Raw genomic sequence first — 11,869 nt, 5'->3', positions numbered from 1 at the left:
CGTGTTTTGTTATGTCCTTGTTAAAACCGCAGTATATGAAAGGAACTGACCCTGTAATATTCAGCAGGTTATCACTTACTTTAGTTAGGCAAGAAATATCACAAAGAAAAAACACTGGATCCCTTCACGAAGGGCCCTTCCACAAGGCCGTTAGCGAAGGGTCGGGTGCATGCAATGGTCACTTCATAGCCTAACCTAATTTGATCATTAGGGTCATGTGATCCAGTAGGCCTACATACATTCCTTTTAAAGCTAGATGGCGGGAGAGCTCGAATTAACTTACAAAACAGAGCAACTCAAGTTTTTTTGTTTGCTCGTGATATATTTCACACATTTTTGTCTTGAAATAAGTTTAAGAAATGTGTTAATGCAGGGTCCAACAGAGTTGCCAACTTTTGAGTTTGGGGTGTAGGCTACTTTAGCTATCACGTGCCGTTTAACTGACGCGCTACAGCGATCTGTCACATTTAAAAGCGCAAAAACGTTGGAAATATTGACAGAATCTGACAGCTGAGAATTTGTTCCATATCAAAATTAACCTTCTCTGTCTAGTCTGTCGGTGTCAGTGTCCTCTTTGTCCGCGATTTTTCTCTGCATGAGAAAATGCAGTGGTCTAATCAGTAGTTAAGAGCCTGAACTTGCTTGTAATTCGGAAATTAGTGCTCATGAGTGAAAAAAAATATACAGCACAGAAGAATGTCTAATTTAGCGTGAGATTTCTTTGTTGGCCGTGAGACCTTGAGATTGAGGCTGAATGCGTGTCACGCCAGATGGGTGAGAGTTGGCTAATGGCAACCCTGGTCCAACGATTAGACAACAAGTTTTAAAGAGCTACGAAATACACTCACAGATATATAAAGCATATTTTAAAAACTTTTTTTCTAATAAAATGTATATATTTATTTGCAACAGTTAAGTTAACAGCAATAATAAGACATTTCTGTCATAAGAACAGCAATTCAGCGGATGGACACCGTGCTGAGTTGTCATGGTAACATCCCAGTTGAAAATAATGTGGACATTTGTTGTCTTTTGTAGCTCCCTTCGCCAAGCGCATTCCAAACGGCTACATGATGGCACGCAAGTGCCCTGCTCAGCCCACTTCAAGGGCTCTTTCCTTCCAAGGGAGTAGGGCATGGGGATGCTCACTTCCGTTTGGAATTTGCCCAACATCAATTGTCATGTTTGGGATGGAAAAAATCTCAGTCGTGTGTCTATAGCGCCATCATTTGTATTGGAAGGTTAATTGTAAAACCTACTTCATTTTGAATCTTATTTTCTACACATTCTACTTCACAAACATATTTCTTTTCAAATTTAATATAAGTAACTTTAAATCTGATTTAGAAATTGTGATGGATCTTGATCACACACCTTAATGGAAGTTGCTTTATTTTCTCACTTTATGCATATAAGTTTAGTAGGCTAGTTGATAACTGTTAGAGATTTACTAAACTGATCTACATAATTGCACAAACCATCACTGCATTGCCAAAACATTAGTTTAAAAATGGAGACCTATTCTAAAAACAATGCTGCACTTCTGGTTAATTAAAAATTAACTATTAAAAAAATTTAAATTAGTAAATTTGCACTCCAGATTGACAAATAATATTAAATAGTAAAGGCCGTTTTAAAACCTTAAACATTCATATCTGAAGAAGACATGAATCAGTTTGTGCATGAATTCATATACCAATTAATATCTTTATTAAAAAACTTTTTAGAACAGAGAATTTACAGTTTCAGGAAGCACACCTCTGGATTCATGAAAACAATTGTACAAAGCATAACATGCCATCAGTCTGTGCTCTAGTTTGATTTCTCAGCCCCATCCTCCATTTTGTTTGTGCTGTCCTTGTTGATAGGGAAATTCAGGGATGTTCTGAAGCGAATGGGAATGACACGCTCCTCTGAGGACTCATCTTTGGATTCTGGTGACTCAATATGCAGAAGTCCATCTTCTCCAACTGAGCAGGTCAAGGAGGTTGGATCCAGGTGATCAGGAAGCTGCACAGCTTGAACAAATTCTTGTGGCTGGGGTTCTGCGACATGAGAGGTGCTGAGAGATGACGAGGAACCGTCTTTCTCGGCCCGCTTGCTGGCCATCACCTCCAGCCTCCTTCCTGATACTGTCACGGTGACATCTTCTGGAGAGAAGCCTTGAGTGTCCAGAGTGAGAGACACGTCTCGCCGTTTGTTCTGCTCTGTGTTGGTACTGAAGAGCCTGGAGAACGCAGAGGACCTCGGACCATTTAGACTCTGGAAGAACTCTTCACCAAGCTCATTCAGCAAGCTGTCTCTGATTTCATTCCTCAGGTTCTGCTTTATTTGAGCTCTACGCTGGAGGAAATCCTCTCTGAAGCTGGAAAGAGCCGTACTGCGCCTGGGCCACAAAAAGTAGGAGTTTGCAAAGAAAGGGTCGTCCATGAAGAGGCTCTCTGCAGAAGACATTTCTCTCGTCTGTTTGTCTGGAAGGTGTTGTCTTGAGTGCTCTCAGTAGAATGATCTCCTTGCTTCAGGTCCCACCAGTTTATATAGTTCTCCAACAGGCGTCTAGAACCTCCCACCGTTGGTCTTTTTACACCATTGAGGTCATGAATAAGAATTCAAAGCTACAAGTAAACAGAACATTCAAGATGCTCAGAAGGCTATAATAAGTTTACAGTTGTTATTTGATTTATGTGTTGGTGTCACTTTTACTGCCACACAGGCTTCATTGGTTCTAGTGCCCAAGTTGGGATTGCCCAATGATTCCTTAGTCATGCACAGAGAGTGAAGTCACATGCTAATTTTACTCTCTCTCTCTCTCTCTCTCTCTCTCTCTCTCTCTCTCTCTCTCTCTCTCTCTCTCTCTCTCTCTCTCTCTCTCTCTCTCTCTCTCTCTCTCTCTCTCTCTCTCTCTCTATGTGTGTGTGTGTCAGAAGCTGCTTACTGCATTCATGAGGTCATTTCCTAAACAAATGTATATTTAAAAATTACAAGAAATTTATAAGAAGGAATAATACAACCTATTATTTTTCATAAACACAATATATGACCTACAAAATATGCAAAGATCAAACCCTGTATTTTAGTCCATTTCATTAATATTTTGTTAATTACGATTTTTTAATGATTTTATAATAATCTTGGCCACAATTTTTTATTTTATTTTGAATATCAGTATTTGAAAAGGATTGTAGTAAAGTCGACACATTTTTTGATTCCTCTAAAAATAATAATTTTGTCTAATACTCAAAAAGTTTATGACACAATTACAAAAATAATGGCTCTCAATTGCCTTCTCCATATATGAGTCAAGTGTCCCCCTCACATTCCTCGCGAATGAAGAGTTACCCTGTGAGCTAATACAAAAAGTATTCAGCTGAGCACAGGACAGAAGCTTCCTAAACATCCAGAAGGAAGAGAAGACAGTTTTGCCATGACCACGCATCTATAATTAACACAGAGATATATTTATGCTACTTATGACACAGTTCAGAGTTATGTCACATTTATTTGAAACCGCAGGCATAAAATACCATTTAACCATGAAATTGAAATACTTCAATCAGTTTAAATCAAAAAATTATATATATATATAACATATAGGCTGTTTGTTTTTTACTTACAACTGATAAAATTAGCAGGATAATTACCTGATAATTAATAAATGCTTGACACGTTGTTCTCTCTCCTTAAACTCAATATTTCAATATATCAAACCCAGTCTTTTCCCATTTCATTTTCTTTATTTCTTATCACAAAGTACAAAAATATTGACTGTGAATGAATAATAGGGTACGATATTTGCTAGTTTTGGTTTTAACCTTTTTTCTTTTTCAGTTTGCTTGGCTGTAAGCACGTATGGTTGAGGAATAATCATTTAAAAATTTAAAACTATTGAAAACTTATATTTTTTGACCTTTAATGTTAATATTGGGACAAAGTATTTTTTTTTTTTTTGGTGGTCACACAGTGTTTATGCCGGTTATAATCTAGTTTTGAGGAGGAAAAAATCGCTACTAACACTAGTTCAGTATTGACTACTAGTAAACTTTTCCATACATTTTTAATTAAAAAAAACCTGTTCCTGCACAAACTGCTTAATATTTTGTTATTTTATGTTTAGAATATTAAACATCTATTGTGAAAATACAGGACGTATCCACATTGAAAAACTTCTGATTGGTAAGTTGCAAAACAAACATTAGGTGGCGCTGTTAGCTTAGTATGTAAGCATTACCACTCTTCAAGCCTGCACACTTCTGAGTGCTGTGCAGCTGTTGGCCTGTAGTTGGCGTTTGAGGATCGCCTTGTATTTCTCACATCAAATCAATAAATCACACACACAAAAAAAGAAGAAACGAACATGGACACATTCAAGATCATATATGCATACATGTTTGAGTAAAATGAATCATGAAGTCCTCAAGTAAAGGTTTGTATGATATACAGAACTATTTAGTTAAATATGCACATGATAAGACAGAAGCAACCATTACATGCAATCAAGCACATTAAAATGCATGTTGTAAATATCAGAGCTTAAAACTCAAAACATTCAGACAAAATCATATGGGCCTTCCACCATTCCTGTGAAAACTTTGCTTTTAGTATGTCCCAGCAGGGATGGTTTTTCCCTCTGCTCACATCAGAGCGAGGAAATCTATTAGTCTGACAGCTCTCCCAAAAAGCCTGGCCGTGGCTTCTCCCCTGAGACCTTCCAACTGATGCCTTATAGGATGGGGGAGTGTAGTGATGGGGGAGAGAAAAGGAGAGAGATAAACCGAAGCGGAAGTGAAGGCGAGTGGGGGGGAAGGAGGGGGGATGAATTAGGTTGTAATTAGCTTTGTAGATTAGCTTTTGAATTAGCTTTTTTTTCCCTGAACATGTTCAGATTATAGACACCGAACTGAAACAAGACAGCAAGTGTTCCATCTTGACAGTCACTGTAATGGTGCTGAGACAGAGCAATGAACTAATGCTGCTCATTGTAAGGCAAAGTCAGAACTGTGGGGAGTTAGCGCTTAACCTTCAAGGCCTACGAGCAAGGGCTTACCGATAATAAGAGAGCAGAAAGAGACAAGGGAGGGAGCCTGAGAGGGAAATAAGTGAGAGATTTTTTTGTCATTTGCAGCAATAGATGAAATATGACTGAGGCAGTAACGCTGTCTGTACGTATATACACATAAGTCATATGTCACACTGCACTGTTAGTACTAGCATACAAAGCAGGTAGCATCAACCCACTATGTCAGAAATACACCACAGTATGATGGGAATGCAGGATGATTATGAACAAAATGAACACGATCATTTTGAGCCATTGGAGTGTAGAACGGAAAGTTGGGACTATAGGGAAATGGGACCTACCTTTAAAAATAAAGCTTTTGCATCAATGCCATATGAAGAACCCTTTTGGGTTCCCCAAACCTTTCAACAGTTCTTGAAAGAACCTTTTTATCCTTAGTTAGAAGAAAATTTGAATAATCTGAAGAACCTTGTTAAAATATAAAACAATAAAAAAAACTTTATTTAGGTTCTTTACTTTAGGTTCTTCGTTGAACCGTAGATGTCAATAAAGAGCCTTTATGCTAGTCTTGAACCTGGGTTATTGTAGTCAACAGCTCATACATGTCCTCCTGAGCATGTTAAAGGGAAACTTCACACAAAACAGAAAAAACACAGCTCATGTCATTTGAAACTTAATATATATTTATTTTAATGTGAAACTCAAAATGAGTTATTTAGCAAAGGTGCTTTTTCCATACAATGAAAAATAAAATAAAATTAAATAAGGCTGTAATGAGGTTAGGGTTAGTCTGTATAGTCAGATTAATAATAATAAAAAACAGAATCCCATTTTGATAAAATATGTGTGTGTGTGGGTTTTGCCTATATTGCTGAAATCAGACAACATCCCTATGAGTAAAATGGCTTGTGCAAAAAATCATGTTTTAATGAAATGCAAAAATGCAGTAGAACGAGGGGCAGATTGCTGATTTCAGGAACAGTATCTTTTTTTATAAGCTGTGCTTTTAAGTTATGAGCGGCGCAACAAACAGTCAGAGACGTGTTTAAAACGAGACAGGAAGTGAGAGGGGTGAAGGCAGGAGCAATAGGTTCGAGAGTGAGGGCAGACATGAGTGGTGAGCGTTCTGAGATGAGACTGCGGTGACTGCCATTCTCACACATTTCACTTCCTCCCGGGGCCAGCCTTGTCACGCAAACCTCACTCTCGGCTCATGAGATAAGACAGTCAGCTCTTTTTCATGAAGACCTTCTCAGTTTTTCACTGGGCTTTAAAGTTCAACCGTTTGTTGTGTGAACCAGCTCTGATCAGAAACAGCTGCATGTAATTCCACCTATAACTGTAAACTTATACCTTTTTGCCTACAGTTAATTTTTTTCCTTAACATTTTCACAGCGTGTTTTCATTTTTTCTGCCTTTTTTTTGGTCTTTGAATCTGACTCATTATCGGGCACGCTATGCATACAGGTACTGGCGGGGGTGCAACAAGAAAACAAAAAGGAAACCTTTTTGGTAGCACTGTGCGATTATGTGAATAAAATTGAATAAAAAAAATGCCATCCCCTTACACTAACCCCGTCCCTCAACCTACCACAGAAAACAGAAAACTTTCTACATTTTTACATTTTCAAAAAAACATCACTTATTATGATTTATGAGCTGTTTTCCTCTTGGGGACCAAAAAAGTTCCCACAAGGACAAAGATTTTGGATATTGCCAACCCTCTGCCCCAGGTTTACTAGGGCACGCACACACACACACACACACACACACACACACACACACACACACACACACACACACACACACACACACACACACACACACACACACACACACACACACACACACACACACACACACACACACACACACACACACACACACACACACACACACACACAGTAACATCTGGTCTGGTGGCTGTAGATACAGGTCCATTAGCTGAGTGGTATCCAATACGAGCAGTTGCTCAGATCTCAAGATGTCAAGAATTCCTGCCTTGACCTGAGAACAGCTGCAGTCTAGCACAGATCCTGTACGTCTTACACAGTTAGAACTATAGAAGCGCACCAGCCGAGACACACTCCTAGATCCCCAAACAATGGTGTGCATGTAAATGCATATTATTGAGTCCAGAGAGCAGAAAAGAAAGGAAGATTGAGAGACGAATAGATGAGAAGAGAAGTTCTGGGAGTCTCTAAGTCAAACAGGAGAGTGAAAAGAGGTTTTTATGGTCATTAGCAGTGTTGGGGAAGCTACCATGAAAGCTTGCCAAGCTAAAAGTTACTTTTATTCAAGCAGTTAAACTAGGCTAAAGTCAAGTATACTGAAAAAGTAGTTTCTACAAAAAAATATAAAAAGTAAAACTATACAAGCAAAAAAGTAACAACTGAATTAGTTACATTTTAACTTCTGATGTTTAGTAAATAGGCCTAGGTTAATAATGATAAAAAATATATAATTGATAGATATAATTTATAACTGTATTGTTGATTCAATGATATGCTTTATGTGCTTACATTCAACTTTATATTGAAAAGTGAAGATTATTCAAATGAGCCTGTTCATTTTTTCACAAGCCAGTCTGAGTTCAGAGGTGTATTCATGCCAGCAATTTCTCATGACCTTGAGTATACTGACTTTCTCATTAAAGACTGAAACTTCGATGCCTGCCACTTCCTGTCTCAGTACCTACATCCTGTATTTTCACATCATGACCCTGAGTTACCACACCTAAGTGGGTGGCACATTAACTTTAATAATGCGCTCTCATGACGACTTTCATAATGCACTCTCATGCTGTTTTGTTGATGTTTATCTTCAAAGCGAGTGTCCCAGGTACTCTCTTGTTGTCATTAACCCCTTACTAATGGAAATTTCATCTTTCGATTGAACATTAAGAAAAATATTGATGTTGAATTAAAAAACAACCTCTATTTGTGGCACTAGTGTGTGTACAAATAGATACAAGTCATAAAATCATTCAATTAAACTACCAACAAAATCATATCGACCCTTTCAAACAGAGTGTTTTGACCTCTAAGACATTTTTCAGCGCTTTTAAAGTCTTTTCATTTTCGAGGTCTATATCTGAGCACATGCGAGCAGTCAATATGTAGTGCAGTATAGGATTCAGGCAAGCTGAATGCCAGAACATCAAAGAGATGCAAAAACATTCTTAGGTTAAATAGTGAAATCTAGACATATAACTTTTCTAACTGAATGCAAGCCTAACAATCTACCCATCTACCCCCCATTCCTATGTTTGCATCCTTTCTCTCTCTCTTTCTCTCTCTCTGATCCCCCATACTTCCTGTTGTGCTGGCTAGACTCCATTGGCAGATTTACAACTGTGGGGTCAAAGTTTTACAGCAGCCTCATATAAATCTTGTTCCACCCTCTCCCCATCGCCCCTCTCTCTTCCTCACAGTCACAGTGCCCAACCCCCGGCGCTTTCATGTGTCTCTGTGCCGGTGAGAGCACAGAAAGAGAGAGGCACACAATACCGCTGCTATTTATTATGCTAGGTAGCTTGAACTCTTGCAATATTTCTGTAATATTCAGTAATTAATCTGTAATATCTTCATTTTATTAATCAGGAGGGAAGCACAGGATAATTTTAACACTCAATAAATGTAACATCGGAAATAACTTAAAACACAACACCCTGAGAGAGCCCATATCAGGTATGCTGAATGCACAATTCCTATACCTCAGGGATAACTAAACCCTTTTGACTTATAATATTTACTTGAAGTCCCTCTTCGATTTTAAGTTAATATTTCAATGATTTAACAACACATTTGCAAGTTCGTGTTCACTGATTTCGGAACAAGTAAAATATTTAATCTTTTTCATCTCGTTTTTGAATCTTTATTTCATTTTTTATTATTTATTTTTATATAGCCCATATATTTTTTTTTATAAATAGTATTTATTTTCATCTGACAATTTTATGAAATAATGGTAACACTTTATTTTGATGGTCTCTTTTGAGCATTCTGTTGACTAAGTAACTGCATGTCAACTAACTCTCATTAGAGTATTAGTAGACTCTCTGCTTAATATCTGCTAAATCTTTATTGTGATGCTCCTCCAACAGACATTCTACTGACTGTAAGTAACTTTGCAAGTACATGTCAAGTTATTCTAACCCTAACCCTACCAGTCTACTAACACTCTACTAACACTAATGAGAGTTAGTTGATATGCAGGTGCAATGCTACTTATAGTCAACAGAAGGTTTTAAAGGGACCACCAAAATAAAGTGAAACCGAAATGATTCATTAATAACTTTTCATCACCTCGTGTAGTGGTTTGCGAACCCCAGTTTGGGAAACATTTAACATTCAAATGACAGGAAATCCCTGCTAATGTGTCACTATACCACTCCATTGAAATATTTTTCTGACACAGGCTTAATGTACCTCAAAATAGTAAAGAGAGCAAATGTCACACTCAGCTTTATGTCTTGCATCAGCAACACCGCCCCCCCCCCCCCCCCCCCCTCCAAAAAAAATCATCTAGCCATATTTCACTAACCCACTTTAAATCTTCATTCGCCTTCCCATGTTACTCTGTTACAAAGCAGTGGAGACTAAGCCACAAACCCCCTCTTCCTTTCTCATGTCGTGCCCACATGCGCTCACTGAGCACAAATCCAAAGCAGATGCAGCGTGATCCCTCACACATGCACGCTGACACACAGACTCACACCGCATGTAGGATCGATAAGGTGTATTGATTATGCCTGCTGCTGACAGGCCCTGCTGCAACTCTGCCTGCTCTGATCAATTCAGAGCTGCACTGGGATGGCTTGAGGTTAATTATATTTATCAAAGAGAACTACTCAAGGATGTGTGTTTTGGTGTGTGTATGTTGAATCTCATAGGCTTAGACAACACAATATCAGTTTGAATGGGAGGTTGGGGTTTATTTGAGTTATTTCGTATGTATCCTTGAGCCCAGAGGGCGTATAAGCGCAGGTGCAGTATTTCATAACTCTGTAAGAGTGTGGATTTGAGTATATTTGCTTAGGACTGTGTGTTTATTGTCTGATTCCATTGCATTGAGCTACATTATGGTATGAAGGTTGTTTTCATTACATTTTTTAGCAGTTAAAACACGTGTTGATGTTCAGTTCCTCATGCAATTGTGCTGTACTGTATGTTATGTGACATGTTCATATTAATGGTAATTTCTGCATGCTGTGGTTAAGTAGTGCAACACATAAGATAAATGACGACTTTTTTTCTTCCACTCGTGAGATCTACAGCTGGAATTTTAGATATTTTTTAATTAATTTTAAAGGGTGCATTTAATTGATCAAAAGTGACAGTTAAGACATTAAAAATGTTACAAAAGATTAATTAAAATTAATGCTGTTCTTTCATTCTTTCTATTCATCAAAGAATGCGGACTAAAAATGTATCACTGTTTCCACAAAAATATTAAGCAGCACAACTGTTTTCAACATTGCTAATAACATAATGATTCTTGAGTATCAAATCAGCATATTAGAATGATTTCTGAAGGATCATGTGACACTGAAGACTGGAGTAATGATGCTGAAAATTCAGCTTTGAAGGAATTACATACATTTTAACATATATTGAAACAGAAAACAATTAATATAAATGATAAAAAATATTATTGCGACACGGAAGAGGAGAGGCGAAGATCCATTTGCAGCATTTTATTAAACAAGAACACAAACTAAGATAATCCAAACAGGCATGGAGATGACACTAGTCCAAACAAGAAACATAAATCCAGACAGGAGATGAAGACAACATTAATTCAAACAGGTGACAGAAACGCAACAGCTTCACAAACACACATAAAGACAATGACGGACAAAAAAACAACTGAAACGAGGGTATTTACTCAGGATAATCAATCGATAGTCAATCACTAACCAACAAGGCAGCTAGGAAACAAATAAAACAGGAAACAAAAAATACACTTCAAAATGAAAGTCTTAGAATACAAAGCACAGGGGTTACCATCGATTACTGTTTTTACTGTATTTTTGATCAAATAAATGCAGTATTGGTGAGCATAAGAGACTTCTTTCAAAGTCATTCAAAAATAGTACTGACCCCAAACTTCTGAACGGTAGTATGTTATTGTTCCAATGTGAAAATGAAATCTTTTTGTTACTGTGTTGAGATTAGCTACTGTCTTTGTAGTTTTCATTTGTTTTCCTGTTTTCCGAAAACAAAATTAGAGCTTTGAGGCTAAACTATATGCTAGCACCTTAACACTGACAAATGTCACTTTTAGCACATACACATAAAATGTGCAGTATTTTACTTTGAGCAAATTTTAAAATAATGATGGTTCATCCAGATTTTTGTCTAAACAAATGCTCCCTGGGATGATAATCATGATACCACCGTCAACCTCATCTAGCAGTAGCAAATCATGATGTCACTTATGCCTATCTAAACAAAGGTGTCAAGCCCTTCAATGTCACCAAAACTCTGTGATTCAACAGGAAGTACATCAACACAGGAAAGAAAACTTGTCAAGCGATTTCAACAAGTCTTCAAGACACATTTGCGTGTCATGAGACAGTGCTAATGCTTAATGCACGTGTTTAATGTTCATTCTAGCTCTGATAAAGCTACATTGTGTTACATAATTTAACTTGTTAGAACAGAAATCTGAAACTATGGGTCAGATTCATCCTTTTATTTAAACAAAGACTTTTTGTGGGCATAGATATCTGTGCTCCTAGAATGGCCTGAGGTGACCCCGGTTTCACTTCTCATTTGAGAGGGTGTTGATGGTAGTGCTCTGGCACCAAATAAACAACAGCAAGAGGAACAGGAAGCCCTTGGCGAG

General features: G+C 37.6%; 1 protein-coding gene across 1 annotated transcript; it reads right to left on the bottom strand.

Annotated features, from left to right (window-relative positions):
- Window positions 1–1,675: 1,675 nt before the first annotated feature.
- Window positions 1,676–2,519, bottom strand: hspb9 (heat shock protein, alpha-crystallin-related, 9). The gene has a single exon (XM_077212897.1). It carries the CDS (start codon window positions 2,452–2,454, stop codon window positions 1,813–1,815), a length of 642 nt encoding a protein of 213 aa, XP_077069012.1. The 5' UTR covers window positions 2,455–2,519; the 3' UTR covers window positions 1,676–1,812.
- Window positions 2,520–11,869: the final 9,350 nt, after the last annotated feature.

The sequence above is a fragment of the Siphateles boraxobius genome, unplaced genomic scaffold (assembly GCF_051911475.1).
Source record: "Siphateles boraxobius isolate OS27281-9 unplaced genomic scaffold, OSU_SipBor_1 66, whole genome shotgun sequence".
Taxonomy (NCBI): domain Eukaryota; kingdom Metazoa; phylum Chordata; class Actinopteri; order Cypriniformes; family Leuciscidae; genus Siphateles; species Siphateles boraxobius.
This window is presented reverse-complemented; position numbering and strand designations above follow the sequence as displayed.